Below are 16,115 nucleotides of genomic sequence, written 5' to 3'. Positions count from 1 at the left end.
TTGCCTGTGGAATTTCTGGTTTTACAATCCTTAAACATCTGTGGTGGAAGAAGTATTCAGATCTTTTACTTAAGCCATACCATAATACCATAGCCTAAAAGTAAAAGAAAGTATGACAAAATCACTGTATTATCAGCAAAATGTACTTAAAGTAGCAAAGCATACTGTAAGCATACTCATTATGCAGAAACAGTCCTTTCAGAGTGCTAATTGAAAATTGTTTATTATAATGATTTCCCTCAAGGTGGAGGTGGAAGAAATGTAAGATTGGATACAGCTTGTAAATGCTTTGATTTACTTTACTGGTTTAATAGTAACACACTGCATCGTATTTTATGAGTTTATCTTATGTTTTTGCATTTAAAATCTTAATCAGAAAAGTAATTAGAAAGTGGATCGACTGACAAAAGGTCTTGCTGTCTAAGTTACATCACATTAAGATTTTAATTACCGTAGTTTAATCTGGATTCTCACAACAGGCAAATACCACAATGTTAAAAAAAAAAAAAATGTTACAAAGCTGGTATATTATTCAGAATCCATGTGAATCTACAATTAAAAACCACATGTGAGCCATCATGCACAATACCAGGACCCTGAAAGTTTAAGCATCTGAAGCAACAAGATGGAATATTGCCATCATTCATGTTATTAATTGCTCCTGTGCTTTTCCTACTGTGACATGTCAAAATGTCTTCAGTGAGAAAGGCCTATTTTGCGCTGACATTATAGTCACAGTCGCCTAGAAGCTACAGTGCTGCAGCACTCTGTCACCATCATGTGGCTGATGCTGCATACTGTACCCTGTTATTTTATTACTTATTTGTATCACTTTGGATTTTATTCGTAGCAATAGTGTCCATCTGAGGAGAAAGAAATACACATATTAAAAATATAATATAAAAAAGATCTTTAAAAAAAATGACAGTGTACTATTAATGATAGTAGGGTAGAACTTTTGAACTGGATACTGGTCCTGAAGAAATGGTATTTTGTTCAAACTATTTGTCATTAATTATATTGCTAATATTATGAATAGTATAGGAATAGTAGCCTATATGGCATTTCATAAAACAATATAGGCCTATTATGTTTATGCCTTTTTGAGTAGCCCAAATGTTTACTGTATATTTGTCTTTTAACTGTTTTAACCCTGTGCTTGTTGTGTGTCTCTGTTGTAACTCTTGCAGCAATTTATCTCAGTGTCCAAAACAAATTTCTCCTTAGAGAGACTAATAAAGATACTTTGACTTTGACTTTGACTTTGACGGCAACAATGCTTAACTGCCAATTCACCTTTGACTGTTTGACATATGGGCTTTGGGGCCAATAGGAGGCCATCGTGGAGTCTGAGGTTTTCCTCTTCAGTTATTCGGGGTGAATGATGTCTTGTTCATCAGTTAAATGTCAGGTCTGAAATACAAATTCTTATTGTTATACAGCTATGCCATATAAAGTATACATTCAATGTTATACTGTATTTTACCACCCCATTAAAGTAATATCATATAAATAATGATAGATGAAAATAATGAAACTAAATATGTTCTTTATTCCCCTCAGGACTCGCATCATTAAGTTTGCCAGGCATCCTGTTGCATTCCTGTCGTGTTGAATGCGTAGCCTGGGGCCTTAAGGACCAAGCTGGTACATGCAAGTGTTCCCAGCAAAACATTATGAGCTGCCTCCTCTTTGCTGCTCTCCGGTGCTTATAACACGCAAGTGCACTTTCTTATTGTAGAAACAGGCTCACTTACAATCTCGGCAAAGACATTGACAACTTGCAACAAGGTCCACCACAGCACTAACACTATTAAAACTTTCAGTTTAAGAGGTTTTAGGAGCACAAATGAAGGTAATGTGACTGTACTTCACAGCTGGCATTGAACTCCTGGTCAATGGGCGTGGAGTTACCGAACACAGCGGAAACAGACGAGTGTGTAAGCACGCTGTGAGGGCTCGCGACAGTCAACAGAGACTCCAAGCGGAATAATATGACAGAAGCTGGTCACAGCGAGTGCGCAAAGATGTGCGGATGATGCTGGAGGTTGCCTCCTGTTTTTAGTCTTCAGGTAAGCTTTTTCAAACCTCCGGACGCACGGCGACGTGTAACGTAAAACACCCCGACTTCAAGAGTTGTGTGTTTATTTATCAAAAACTGACTCAAGTGTACACGAGACTGAAATGAACTAGCTTAAAGTTAAATTAGCTGTTGTCCACGCGTCAGAGCTGCGAGAAACGATTTGCATCACTTACCGGTAATTTAGGCACATTTAAACACGTGTAAACTGCGTCACCCACACTTTAATTGACAAGTTACATTATATTCATAGTGGTGTAATTACTTTTTTTGTCCCAAGTGTAAACACATTAATTAACACATTTCACACGTTCGAACCTCTCTGGCACTATGTGCCTTTAATGAAAACACACTTCTGCCCAAACAACGCAGTGTAATTTGTAAAAGGATAGCTTTACAAATTAGCCTTTTCTGAACTACAGTTTTAAATGCCATTCTTTAATAAATGTTTGTGTGAGGATATCCTCAAAACAACACTTAATATTGAAGTAGATAATATGTGAACAGGGCACACAAAGTACAAAACATGCACAGGTATCTTTTTCTCAAACCAGGAAGGGGACACAAATTGGACTTTGTTCAAAGTTGGTTGGCTGAGCGATGTGTGCAGAAGTATGAGGTAGTTATGTGTTGGTGTGCATGCATGGGCGTGCATGCTACAGTATGACTCACTCACTTGTTCAGTGTAACCATACCTGTGGAGGGCCTAGTGGGTGTAACACACCTCCTGTGCTGGCCAGCAGCCATGCTTTCAGACAGTTTTATTTTTGTAGAGGACACAATATCTAGCTCTAATATATTGCTGTCAGTAGGTTGTGTAGAAGTGTGTTGCCTCCAGTTGTATCTTAATGTCTACACACACACACACACACACACACACACACACACAGCTTCATATGTTCCCATGCCCATGTGGGATGTGCAAGCTTCATCTTTGAAGTTCTCTTTTTGCTCTTTTCTATTGATCTAAACACTCTGTGGGCTTGGACACGGGGCAGTAGCTGTGGATCAAAACTCCTATATCTAGCCCTTAATAATGTTTGCTGAATATGTGTGCTCTACCATGGGTAGTTTGTATGTGTGTGAGTGGGTGTATAAGCGCTAAAAGGCAGAGATGAAGTGCAGGCCAGGTCAAATGTGCGAGCAAGCTTTGGCGTGCGCCTGTGCTGGCTGTTAGCCAATACAGGTCCCTGCATGTTAACACTGCAGTACCCAGCTGGGCAGGCCTGATAGATTCTATAGGCCAACAGTCATGTGGAGCTGGGACTGTGTTCTCAATGCTCAAAAATACAAAGCAATGTAGCAGCTAAGGTGCGATGTGTGTGCTCACAAGGTAAAAAAAAAGGTCTGCCTTAAAAGGCATCTAAGCATACAATAACACAACTGATGTCAACCTAACATTCTGAGAAAATTGATTTTGCCTTTTGTTTTTTTGCACATCTATCATATGAGATTGTTGTGCATAAATATATGAAAGGGGAAGATATGCTATATTCTCACCAGGTTCATATATAAGATATCTAAAGGTCTCTTTCTGTTCATGTTTATTCTGTGAACTACTTGCACAGTAAAGCACTCAAATGTAAACACATGCATATGCCACAACACTGATTACTTGAAAGCAGAAGTAGCACTTCATGTCCCTTGTGTACCGTAGATTGGTAACGCAAAAGAGAAGTGGACAATGCAAGATGTTGATGTATCTTCCCCTGAGGTCAAAGTGTGATTGTGTGTTTAAAAAGAGAGACAGTAGTTCTGCCACATAATTCATCATTGCTTGAATTCAAAGAGATGGTGTGAAAGCATGAGGAAACAGACATTTAACATGCCATTTCAAGGGTTGTGCTGTATGTTGCTACGCAGTGAGCTGTGATGTAAAGCTCTCATTTTAAAACTAAGAGCTGGAAAAAAGAGACAAAGATGTAAATTGGCCTTTCTGCAGAAATCCAGTTTGTGTGTTATTTGATTCAAATATCAGACCTTAAGGTAAGTCTTTTACCAAAACCTTACCATAGAGCCACGCTTAGATGGTGGCTTGCTATTTCCTCATAGCTATTGCTGTTTCCTGCTGTTTCATCCACGAGTGTTGCAAATTTAGATTAGGTTTTGTTGGCCGGCATGTTCGCTCACTTGTTGATTGTACAGCACATGCACCTTGGATCTTTACAGAGTAAGAAGAAAGAGACAGTTTTTGGGAAACAGGCTTGTTTGCTATATTGCTGATATTACATGACAAGATCAATGTTATTCTCTAAGGTAAATATGAAGCTACAGCCAGGAGACCGTTAGCTTTGCTCAGCATAAAGGCTTGGAACAGGGGTGAAATAAGAAAAACCTGCATATCAGCACCTTTTCAAAGCTAAGGAATTAATATGGTGTATTTTGTTTATTTACTTTGTACAAAAATGAAATGTGACAATGACACATTTGTGGTTTTACTGGGGAATGTGTGTCAAACTATTTCTTGGCCTGTCGTGGTGACTTACTGGAGTGTAAAACCATAACTTGCATTTACACTTCAGTTATTGTACTAGACTAGACTAGATGTTTCCTCCTGTTTCCAGTGCTTCCCTTCTGCTTTATGCTACGTTAGGCTAACGGTCTCCAGGCTGTAGCTTCATATTCATCATAAAGACATGAGAGTGGTATCGATCCTCTCATCTAACTCTTGGTAAGAAAGCGCTTTTCCCAGAGTGTTGAACTTTTCCCTTGATGAGTTCCAGTAATGTCATCAAATTGGTATAAAGGTCAAATCTAACCCTTAAATACACTTTCACCTGCAGATCTATGTTCTAAGATAAAAATCAATATCCACTCAGATATATCCTTAATATCTCACTCATTTTGGCTTGTAGAAAAATGCACATCATTAGCGTAACAGATATTTTAAAGTATTCCTGTTAGAGTTAATGGATGTTTCAAAGGTTATTAATTGTGTCTATGGTACAAGAGTGGAGTCATGCAAATATTCTGTTTGAGGGCACTTACAGCCTCTTAAGTTTACAGTATTTTTCTTGGCCTATCACATATTTAAATGTTTTTTTTTTTTTTATCTACAGTTTAAAGCATCTTCTGAAGGTCTTCCAGATGTGGCAGAGTTGAGACTTGAGCATCATGTTGGAGCCTTCAGAGCCTAGCCAGAAGATCGTGGAGTGGCTGTCCACCCTCCGCCTGTCCCAGTATACCCCATGTTTCCAGAAAAGAGGTTATCAAGTTCTGGAAGACTGCAAGGACCTCACAGATGAGCTCCTCCTGGAGTTTAATGTGTTTCCAACAGGCCATCGTAGGCGCATCCTCCGGAGTTTGGAAGCACTAGGGGTGAAGAAGCTGAGCGGTGGAGAGGAGGATGAGGAGGAGGGAGGGGTAGAGGACAGGAGGTGCCGAAGGAAGCCTGTGCTATACCCGAGACATATCTTCCTGAAGGATAAAAAGAGGGGTACTTCATGTCAGCACCAGCAGCCAAAGGAGACGAGAGAGTACGAGTTGGGGGCCAGTCAGACTTTGCCTCCAGGAGCAGGACTGGGAAGAGAAATTTTGGACGTCCCAGAGAGCAGATACTTTGGCCCGCCTCAACCGGCCCCGCGCAATCCCCAGAACATCCAAACATCGCTGCCTAAACATACCTTTGTCCCTGCCTCCATGTCCTCCAGAAGCAGCAGCAGTAGCAGCGAGTCCCTCTCCATATCTGAAATGCCCTCAGACTGGGAGATTTCCTCAGAGGATCCCTCACTGTCCAGCACCGACTCTTTCTCCTGTATGGCTGAGGTCCACCCCCCAACGCTCACTGAAGGCAATTGTGGTTTTCAAGGCGACATGGTGGAAAACTCCATCTATGAGGCACAGAGCAGTTTCACGGTTCCTGTAGGTCCACGGCTCACTCACTCCTACCGGCTTAGGCACCGGCCCGTCCCTGAAATACCGAATCAGACCATTCTGCCACTTCTGGACAGGTAACAGTTAAACTTAGAGGAACAGTTCAACATTTTGGGAGATGTGCGTCTTTACTTTCTTGTAGAGAGTTGGATGAGCGGCTGCTGTCGGCAGATTCATATTTACCATACAGACATGAGAGTGGTGTCATCTTCTCACTTAACTCTCAGCCAGAAAGCAAAGAAGTGTATTTAACAAAGCTATTTCTTTGAGCATGAAGTTTGACTTAATAAAAGTTTATGAGCAGTTGAGAACTAATCAAACAAGTTAGAAGAACACAGTGAAAAGCACCTGGAGAAATACATTTTGCATGCTGCCATGGCATGAATGAATATGAAAACAAGACTTTCCCTCTTTGCATTCATACCTGATGGAGAACCTGAGGCCTCTAATTGAATATTCAATTCTGCATTTCACGTTCATTATTACACCTCAATCTATACATTGTTCAACTTTTGAACTGTGAAACAAACTTTCAGAGTTTCACATATCTATTCTGAAAGCCTTTACGCCTAAATGGTGTTACCTATTTTCCCCACGTGCTGCATTGGTGGTTCTAATCGACTGATATCTCTTCCTCCTCAGGAGCGTATCATCAGCGCAAACAACCAGCCCTGAACACCTAACTGGCTCCGAAGGTCCCATCGGTGCAAGCAGCATACAGAAAGGTACACCATCTTTCAGCTGCCTCCGCTTCATCTCTGCCATGAATATTTCATTCGGCAGTAGAGTCAACGGTGCTGTTGTTTGCCCGTATGTAAGAAACGAGAGGAGATGAGGGTAGCGTGTAGGTGGGGTGGGGGTATTCAGCAGCTGTGTCGTGGGAAACGGCGTCGCCCCCGTTTCAACGCACATCTCACAGGGAACATGCTCTCTCACATCTTGTCCCTCAGCGAGACCCTGGTGTGTATTCCTGTCGAAGTTTTTCAGAAGTTGTTTAACTTTGCTAACAACACACAGTCTTGTAGTACAACCACTACAAATATGTTTTGAATTTCTCCTGTTCCCTTGCTGTATTTATTGGGCTTAGGCGACCCTCATGTCTCATCTGACGAGATACTTACGTGAGCTGCTTTCTGTGCTGAGATTGATGTGTTCTCCCAGGATTATTTGACTCATCGCTTTGACAACAGTCTGTATGAATGTGTGTGTGAAACGCCTGTTAACATGTCAGTCTTTTTGGGACAATTTCTGACCACATTGTGACATTTTCTCTTGTAGTCATCTGCAGCATATCAACAGTTTTCTGTCCATTTTCTACACTTAATCTCCCCTCACGCTCCTTTTTTGGCTACCCCTTCCTTCCTTGTTCCGTGTACCTTTACTGCAGCAGTCTCTTGGTACAGTAGGCCTTGTTATTCTAACTTTTTCGCTGTGTGGAACAAGACAGGGAGTGAGACTTGAGAGAACGGCAAGACAGTATAGTGGATTGGGAGGAAGGAAGAGGAGATGGATGCAAAACAGGCTGAGAGATGGAGGAAGCGAGGGAGCCAAGACGGTCCCAGAGCAGGGTAACAGGGAGCTCGACTAGCAAGCTAAATTTTCCCTTCACAGCAAGGTGTTATTTGACTTATCATTTTACCCGAGCATATTTGAAAAGTTTATTCAGAAATGAGATCCAAAACTTGAAAAAAGAGCAGTGCAGTCTTACAGTATTCAACCAAAACTTGCTGTTGGAGGCTAACCGAATTTTAGTTATCACCCCCCCATGTCTCAAATGTCATTGAGAAAACACTTGTCTATCTAGTGCTTCTTCAGGAGCTCTGCGGCAAAACAGCACACTAGGGAAATCATCAATGACTAAAGTCATAATAATTGCAGTTAAAAGGCTTTTGGTCATACAGTGGCATATACACACACTGCTCAGTTTAATGCACTTCCCTTTTTAAGCACTTTAATTTATAGGGTAGTTGTTTCTGTGACTGTGGTGTGGTGTTGACAGATCTCATCTTGGTGCACACACATCACATTGTTAGCAGGAATTCACTGTTAGTGCTAAGCCACACATGAGAACAAAGAAAAGACTGTATGTACTAGTGCTGAAAAGATAAGTGAACTGAAATGTATGGACAACAATTAAGTTCTATTATTGTTATAATTGTGTTATATGTTCACAACTATGTCCAGCCTGCAGATCTAGAAAGCTTACTGTACATTTTCAAACAATACTTTAAACAACTGTTTTTGTTTCATAAATTCATAAATTGCTGGCAAAGCTTGCGCTAATCTAATAATACTAGAGAAATCATAATAAACAGACAGAAGATTTTCAAATTAGCACCACAAAGTACAGCTGAGGCTGATGGGGAATTTTATATTACTGTAGATTACTTTTTATATTAGTATTTGCTCATGTTTTTAAATGTGTGTGTATGTATGTGTGTATATATATATATATATATATATATATATATATATATATATATATATATATATATATATATATATATGTGTATATATATATATATATATGTGTAAATATATATATATATATATATATATATATGTATGTATGTATATATATATATATATATATATATATATATATATATATATATATATATATATATATATATATATATTATATTATATTGCATTAGCTTTCTTAAGGGGATATTTACTTTTACAAAGAAAGAAATCTACAGTCAACCTTACAACATATTAGTAAAAAAGGAACCTAACAGCAACAATAGCAACATTCAAAATAACAACCCCTATTATTGTTATCCTAATTGTCATCATTTAGATGAACAAAATAGTTTTTTGTAACTAGTCACCAGTTTATTCAGGGAGCCTGTGGCTGAAACAATAAACAGTTTGGTGACTAATTTAAATTCAGATGGTGACAGTTGTGCCTCCTCTATGCTCCGTGTGGGAGTGACACAGAGGACTGATGATAACAATCTGACCTGTAACTCCCTGACTTAAAGGAGCCGAGACTTCATTCACAACAAAATCAATCGCCTCACTAAATCCAAACTTATGGCGGCATCTAGGTCTCTTCCCAGTTGACGACTTTAGAGCGAGTCTGTTCAGTAGCAGATAAAGAAGCAGTGTGGTCGACTTGAAGTAACAATGGCAGAAACCGGAGGCAGAGCTAGTGAGGGAAGAATAGAGGGAATCAGACAGGAATTGAGTACAGTAGCGTCCGGCAGGCCCTCGGAGAAAATCGTGAGTGGCCTGAAGGTCGGCTGATAGATGATGACTGATGGTTGCTATCTGCCCACCAAGCCTGTCTGCAGAGGGTGGCTGTGTTGGAGTGGATTTTATCATCAAGTGAACTGACCCCATCATAGAGCTTACCAAGCCCAGTACATGACCTTTGTGCCCTTCTATAATGGCCTGCATTGTTTGAGAGTGTGTGTCAGTAAAGCTTTAAAAAGTAGTACATTCACATCTGTATTGGCGTGAGTATGTGTGTGTACTTATTTGACTGTCTATCCTTTTCATGTCTGTTTGTCTCAAGGCATGTTTATGTGTCAGAGTGTATTTCTTTGTCTGTGTGCATATCTGCCTCTCCACCAGTGTCTGTGTGTGTCTAGCCCGTGGCTGCGTCTTTTGGCCCTCACAATCCTCAGGAGAGGGTGGTGTCATTTTTCACAGTGACAGGCAGTAGCCCACGCAGGGTGGCCCCCAGGTCTCCAGACTAATAGTGTCTGGCCAGAGTCTCTCCACTCTTCTTCTTCGCCTTCGCTTCCACCAACCACGGTCCCTGCAGCAGCCAAGACAGAGAAATGGCCTTGGCAGGGACTGAGGAGAATTGTACTCCCAGTTGGGCAAGGAAAAGGCCGAGGCAGAAAGATAGGCATGCTAAAACAAAATGTAATTGGTTTACTGCTTACATGGATCAAATGTTGGCACATTTATTCAGATCAATGAGTTGGTTTAATCAAAGGGCACTATAACATCTAAGAGATTTAAAATGTAACTGGAACAATCCTGTTCCTTACTTTCATGCACCATGTTTAGGCCTTCACACTGTGTTCTGCAAGTTTCAATGCAATGACAAAACCACATTTTTGTTGTTTCTGTGTCCTTTTTTAGCTCCACTTCAAAGAACCTTGATGCCTATTGCTCCCTATGGAGAAATGTTCCTGTACAACAACCCTGAAAGCACTCCGGTAAGACAGCGTACGCTCCCACTAGTGGACAGTGAGTAGCGGCTTACCAAAGAGGAACAGACATTTCTCAGATCTTCAACACTATCAACGGTGTTTCAACCACAGGCTGCACACCAACTCTCCTTCTCAGTGTTCATGTTGTCACTATTGACACACAGCAGAGTGGGAAATGTGCTTGTTTCAGTTTGCCTCCTGAGGTTAATGGAAATGTCACCTAGCCACTAAAGTCAACATAGCTTAGTGCACCAACACGATAACAGTGTCTGACTGAAAGATGGACACTTTCTTTTCATCTGATGTTAATCTATTTTGTGCTCTATAGGACCAAGGCACTAAAGATGGGTTGCAGAAGGGTTTTAAGGGCAAGATAAAACAGAAGAAACAGAGGTATGGAATGCTGATGTAATGCTGCTGTCCCATGCTCTGGTTGTATTTAGATGTTGAGAAAATGAACAACTGACCACTAATTCCGTTTTTGTAGTTACTACTTTCAGTGTAGCACATTACTACATGTAGAAAAATGTGTAAAAATCTTTCATGTCTGTACACTAATTATGGAGGTAGAGTCAGAAGGCCATTAGCTTAGCTCAGCATAGAGACAGGAAGCCAGGGGCAACAGTTGTTTATTGCGTACCCAAACAGAAATATAAAAACAAGTTGTGGTTTCATCGGGAGTTATGGGCTCTAACTAGTTCTTGGCCGGTTGCAGTGAATTCCTTTTGCTGTTCAGCAAGAAAACGTTACATCACGTAGCTCCTAATAAAACCAAAACTTCTTACGTTTTTGTTTATGTATGGATAAAACAAACAAGATGCGTGTTAATTAGTCAAACAGAGTCAAGCTATCTGTTTCTCTCTGCTCCCAGGCGTTATGCTAAGCTAAGCTAATCGCCTTCTGGCGATGACAATATCTTCTCATCTGTCTCCTAAAGTAAAACAATTATTAGAATATCCCGAAATGTCAAACTGTTCCTTTAATGCAATCTGTGCTCCTCCAGAAAAAAGATGAATAAACGGAAAGAATCCATGGAACAAAGGTCTCCCCCTGCTCCACCTATCCCAGACCCCTACAAAGAGGAATACTCAACAGTGAACGAGTGTGCCAGCATTTTGCCACGATGCAGTTTGGACCAAAGTTTTCTAGTGAGCACTGAGGGTCATGCTGTGGGACCAACTTCCTCTGGACCTAAGGATGGATCTTTAACCATGGTGGAGTGTGACCTCTACTCGGAGCCTGCAGACGCTATTCGGGTTGTGACTAAAAATGCACAGCCCGATATTTCTCCATACGCATGCTTCTATGGAGCCCCCAAACACCAGGTGCTCAAAGTGGGTTGGCTGGACAAACTGTCGCCTCAAGGGTAGGTTACAGTTCTGCCGAAGATGATAATTGTGGTTTGAGACTTAGTTCAGATTATCAGATATTAGAAATTCATTTTTAGTTGATGTAATGATACATGGATCTTCATGAAATCCTCATGAATGCCAGTTTTACTGCAGCTCCACATTGCATAAGCAATGTTATGCATACTTATTTTCTATCAGTGCATGTTCTCACTCAGTTTTACAAGCTTACAACTAAACAACCTAAAATGTGCCTCATGCTGCTTCCCGTCAAGGCACACTGGCACAATCATCACCACAGTCAGTCAACTACTGCTTCCTGTTTTTTTGCAGATGCTTTACACTGCACTTTTTTCTGCTTCCCCCTGTGTCTTTTATCTTTGATAACCATTTAAAACTTATAAATGGTATTATATACAGAAGCCCGAAGCAGATCCATCCATAATACATGGCACCATCGGAAGGAAAGGAAGATGGGATATGAACTTGTAGTATTGAGATGCACAATATGTCTGCTGTGACTTAGCTTGGCTTTTTTTTCCAAGAGTCTCTTGGAGCCACATGCTTCACCATTGTTCAAAACCGGAGCTATCAATCAATTACTCTACTCTACATTCTCCTTCACCACCTGATTTGCATAGGTTTGGCAAACTGCCCTTAGACTGTTGCATATTCAAATTGGAAGTGCCCATTTGTTTTGATTATGCTAATTGACAGATGCTGATAGAACTCTTGACATTAATGAATCAATGGCACTCTTGATGAAATATGAGTACCTGTTCAGAGCAGATTTAGTTACTGGCTTACTGTATTGACAGTTTTAGATTTGTTTTGCTTATTTCACTCAAAACTGGTTTAGTTTGTTTGAACAACTCGGATGGGTTGAATTTGCGCCTCACCTTCTCTTTGCAGAAATTGTGTTTTTCAACGGAGGTGGGTGAGATTCGATGGCGAGAGTCTGGCGTACTACAATAATGACAAGGTAAGTGTGAGGAAAAACACATGCACGTGTTCACACTTCCCTTCCCCTCTCCTGCTGACACACCCACATTCTCTACCTGCACACTACCGAAGTCATTCCCCCGTTACAGAAATCTATACCATGAGCAGCTGAGCCAAGATCTGAGTGTTCCCTTCCCTTCTCCTCCTTATCATCATCATCATCATTATCATTAGCTTGGCAGGGTAAAGAATGGGGGCAAGGACAGAGCGACATTACACCATGCATGACAGGCCAGCACTCTCCGTGCCCGTCCAGCCATACAGTAGAGTACATTGATGTTGGCACTTGACCAGTTCCCCGAGAAAGAAAGGAGAGGAAGGTGGAGGGAGAGACTCTCCTCTCTTTTTGCCACCCTCAGCATTTCTCTCTCCCTGTACCTCTCTTCATTCTCCTTCTGTCTGATCTCAAAGATATTCAATTTACTGTCATAGAGGAGTGTAGAAACTAGAACATATTTACATTTAAGAAGTTTGAATCACATAATTTGAACTGGTTAATCGATTATCAAAATAGTTGGCAATTAATTTAATTGTTGACAAGTAATTGATTAATCATTGCAGCTGTATCTACCCATTTAGTCTGGAAATGTTTTTGCATACGCCAACATTTACAAATTGTTTTTGGCTTCAACTGTAAATGAGGACAATATCGTTGTATGTGACCATGTGTGTCCCTTGGAACTACCGTGCTACCGTGATGTTGATGTTTTTTTTTATTATTCTTTCTTTTGAATTAGTAATTTAGCTTGTTCTGATCCATTTGCTACAAACCACTACACTTTACATCACAAGTAACATATTTGAACACTGTGTTAGAATGGTGTATGTTTGTCTGTAGCCTCCATTAGCTTTATTTATTAATTAGCGCTGTCAAACGATTAATTCTTTTTAATTTTTCTATAGTTTTACGGGATTAATCGCATATTTTATCACATGATTAAAATTCTGTCATTTTGCATTTCAGAACAGTTTTTAAGTACATATTAACAATCGAAAGCAATTCTTACCAGTGTATCTTGATTGGGAATCAAATGAATGCGAAGAAAGTTACTTTATGAACTTGATTTTAAGATTTATAATTATTTATTTACTGTGTAAACAAAAGAAAAATGTGTGAATCTGTCATTATTGCACAATTCCTCCAAGTACCTAACTAAAAAAATTAAAAATCCCTGTCCTTACCAGAGTCAATATAGTGTTTAGTAACTCCTAAATCATTTTGAGTACTCACTGACGTCCAGTGATCACCGGTTAATGAGACAGCGTTTGCAGCAGTTCCACTGTGGCTGCTTTCTCCGTGTCATACAGGCTGTGTGTGGGACCGCATCGCGATTAACGCGTTAATGCTGACAGCCCTACTTTTTAGTATACATTATTTATATTTGAGGACCTAAAACCTTCATAAACCCTGGTATTATCCTTCAAAAAAGGCTTCAATGCATTAATTCTGTGTTCTCAAGCGGCCATAACCTATCTGACATAATGTGCTTTACCTTCATGTTCTTGCTAATGACTGTTGGATGTGTCTTGCACTAAGAACAAACGTGTGTGTGTGTGTGTGTGTGTGTGTGTGTGTGTGTGTGTGTGTGTGTGTGACCTCAGCGCCCCGTCCCAGGACCAGCTCGTTTTCACTGCAGCAGCGTTGCACAACATCACAATCAATGATGTGGGACCTGTCTGATGCTTGCTCGTTAATCACTTACTAATTATAGCCCTCCATGATCTCTCGCTCCCTCTGCCTTTCTCTCTTTCCCCTCATTTTCTCTTTCCATCGAATTTGTTGCTTTATTTATCAGGACACGCTCTGTTGCCGGCAGAGTGGGAATCGGCAGGGAGGCCAGCGAGTCAGCACTTTATACACTTCGTCACTGTCGGTGTAGGCACAACAGTTTTTTGGAAAGATGAAAGTTTGACTGTGTGTAAGAAGGGGAACAGAGATTGTTGTTACGATTTCTTAAAGTCATCCTGCCATTGTGACTCACCCCTCTGAGAAAGCAGAGGGCTTCACCATGTTTCGTGAGAGAGCAGATGTCAAGTACAATCTCTCTGTCATCCCTGATTTTTGTGGCCAGCTGAGGCTAAGTACCGCCCTGTTTGCTACCCAGTGCCACCTCCACAGAGTGAGCGCGGGGGTAGACGAAGATTGCATGGACAGACAGGAAGTTTCTCAGCACCACTTTATGTCAGAAATTGAAATGAGTTTCAAGCGCTGTACTGCTCACATTACAAGTTATTTTTTATCCCATATTGTTATGTGTACGTATGTAGGTACAAAACCTACACAACTGATCTCAGACCAGGTCTATTGATTATAGGATTACTCCATTTGGAGAGTTCGAAATGGATTGCATACGATTTATCTTCCGTCTCCTAGGTGCTCCAACTTAAATCAGTTTTTACCAACTATTTTCAATGGAAAGTAGCTAAAGCCTGCACAAAAAGTCGCTAAATAGTGTCATGCCTAAATTATCATATGTATGATGTCATCACATATTGAATTAACATATATCAAGATTAACATTTTTTAAATAAAGTCAAACTAAACTACTTGACTGACTCTAACTAGCTTGATCAGTAGCTATTATTATTATTATTATTGTTATTATTATTACTCAAGCTGCTATCATCTATACATCTAAATCTAAGGCTGTCACATTAGAGCTAAATGCTAATGTCACAGTGCTACTGTAGCATATCCACAGTGAGACGTGTGTGCCATGTTGCCTATTAAGTTTAGCATGTTAGCATTACTAACAGTTACATACAGTTGAGGATGATAAGAATGTCAGTTTTGCAGATGTTTGGTCATAAACTAAAGTATTGGACACATTTAAAGTGCGACTAAGTACCTTCCCTTACAAATAAAAAGTTAAATTCATTAGCAATAAAACACAACCTTGTACCGTTCAATACACACAGGGTTTTTGCCACTACAACCAACTTGGCCTGGTATGACCAGTAGCTCATGGTACCTAACGTTAGCTATCTTTACATAGCTACATATAATCTGTTTGGACTCTAGGCCTTTTGTTTCAAATCCTAAAAATGTGTCTTGTGCACACAAAGTGTGGCACAATGTGTGCAGTCTGCACTAGACTTTAGATTGGGCTCTGAGCTGACATCAAGACTGATATCAGCATGGATTCATCAGTTTATCATCGTCCAATCTTTACTACCCATACACAAAAATAAAAATGCCTCCACACTGAAACATTCCCATGCTTGTTCTCTTTCTAAAAACTTTCAACACCCCAAAAACTCTCTTGTAGTTTAAAATCCTCTGGGATCTGTCAGCCCCAGACAGAACTAATCACACTTAATCACAGTCGCAGCTTAAAGGTCTCTGGCCGCGGTGATGTCATCATCGGGGTAGTGGAGGTGGCGTGGGAGAGTAGCGAGATCCTCAGTCTCACTTCTCCCTCTCTGCATGGTTGTATCCAGTCTCTCTCATCAATCACCCCTTTCGCCTGATTTCGTCAACACCGGGATTGACTTGGGAGAACACTTTGGGTCTGAGATGTAGTCTTCGGGGGCCCGATGTGGTGTCATGTATGTGTGTGTGTGTGTGTGTGTGTGTGTGTGTGTTTGCGAAAACTGTCCAAAGCCTGGCTTCAGGGTAGTGAGGGGAGGAAGTGAGGA

General features: G+C 40.6%; 1 protein-coding gene across 3 annotated transcripts in view; it reads left to right on the top strand.

The window, feature by feature from the left end:
- Positions 1-1,914: 1,914 nt before the first annotated feature.
- arap2 (ArfGAP with RhoGAP domain, ankyrin repeat and PH domain 2) overlaps positions 1,915-16,115 on the top strand; it is a 127,109-nt gene continuing 112,908 nt past the window's right edge. The window contains exons 1-7 of one of the 3 annotated variants that reach the window (XM_078275750.1): positions 1,915-2,072; positions 5,140-6,030; positions 6,596-6,678; positions 10,055-10,131; positions 10,454-10,518; positions 11,129-11,491; positions 12,387-12,456. In XM_078275750.1, coding sequence (XP_078131876.1) covers positions 5,195-6,030; positions 6,596-6,678; positions 10,055-10,131; positions 10,454-10,518; positions 11,129-11,491; positions 12,387-12,456 — 1,494 coding nt within the window. In that variant the 5' untranslated portion in view covers positions 1,915-2,072; positions 5,140-5,194. Of the gene's footprint in view, positions 2,073-3,875; positions 4,067-5,139; positions 6,031-6,595; positions 6,679-10,054; positions 10,132-10,453; positions 10,519-11,128; positions 11,492-12,386; positions 12,457-16,115 lie in introns of those variants that run through there. The other 2 variants (XM_078275748.1, XM_078275749.1) reach the window with 2 other exon arrangements.

Source organism: Sander vitreus, chromosome 19, assembly GCF_031162955.1.
Source record: "Sander vitreus isolate 19-12246 chromosome 19, sanVit1, whole genome shotgun sequence".
NCBI classification, from domain to species: domain Eukaryota; kingdom Metazoa; phylum Chordata; class Actinopteri; order Perciformes; family Percidae; genus Sander; species Sander vitreus.
This window is presented reverse-complemented; position numbering and strand designations above follow the sequence as displayed.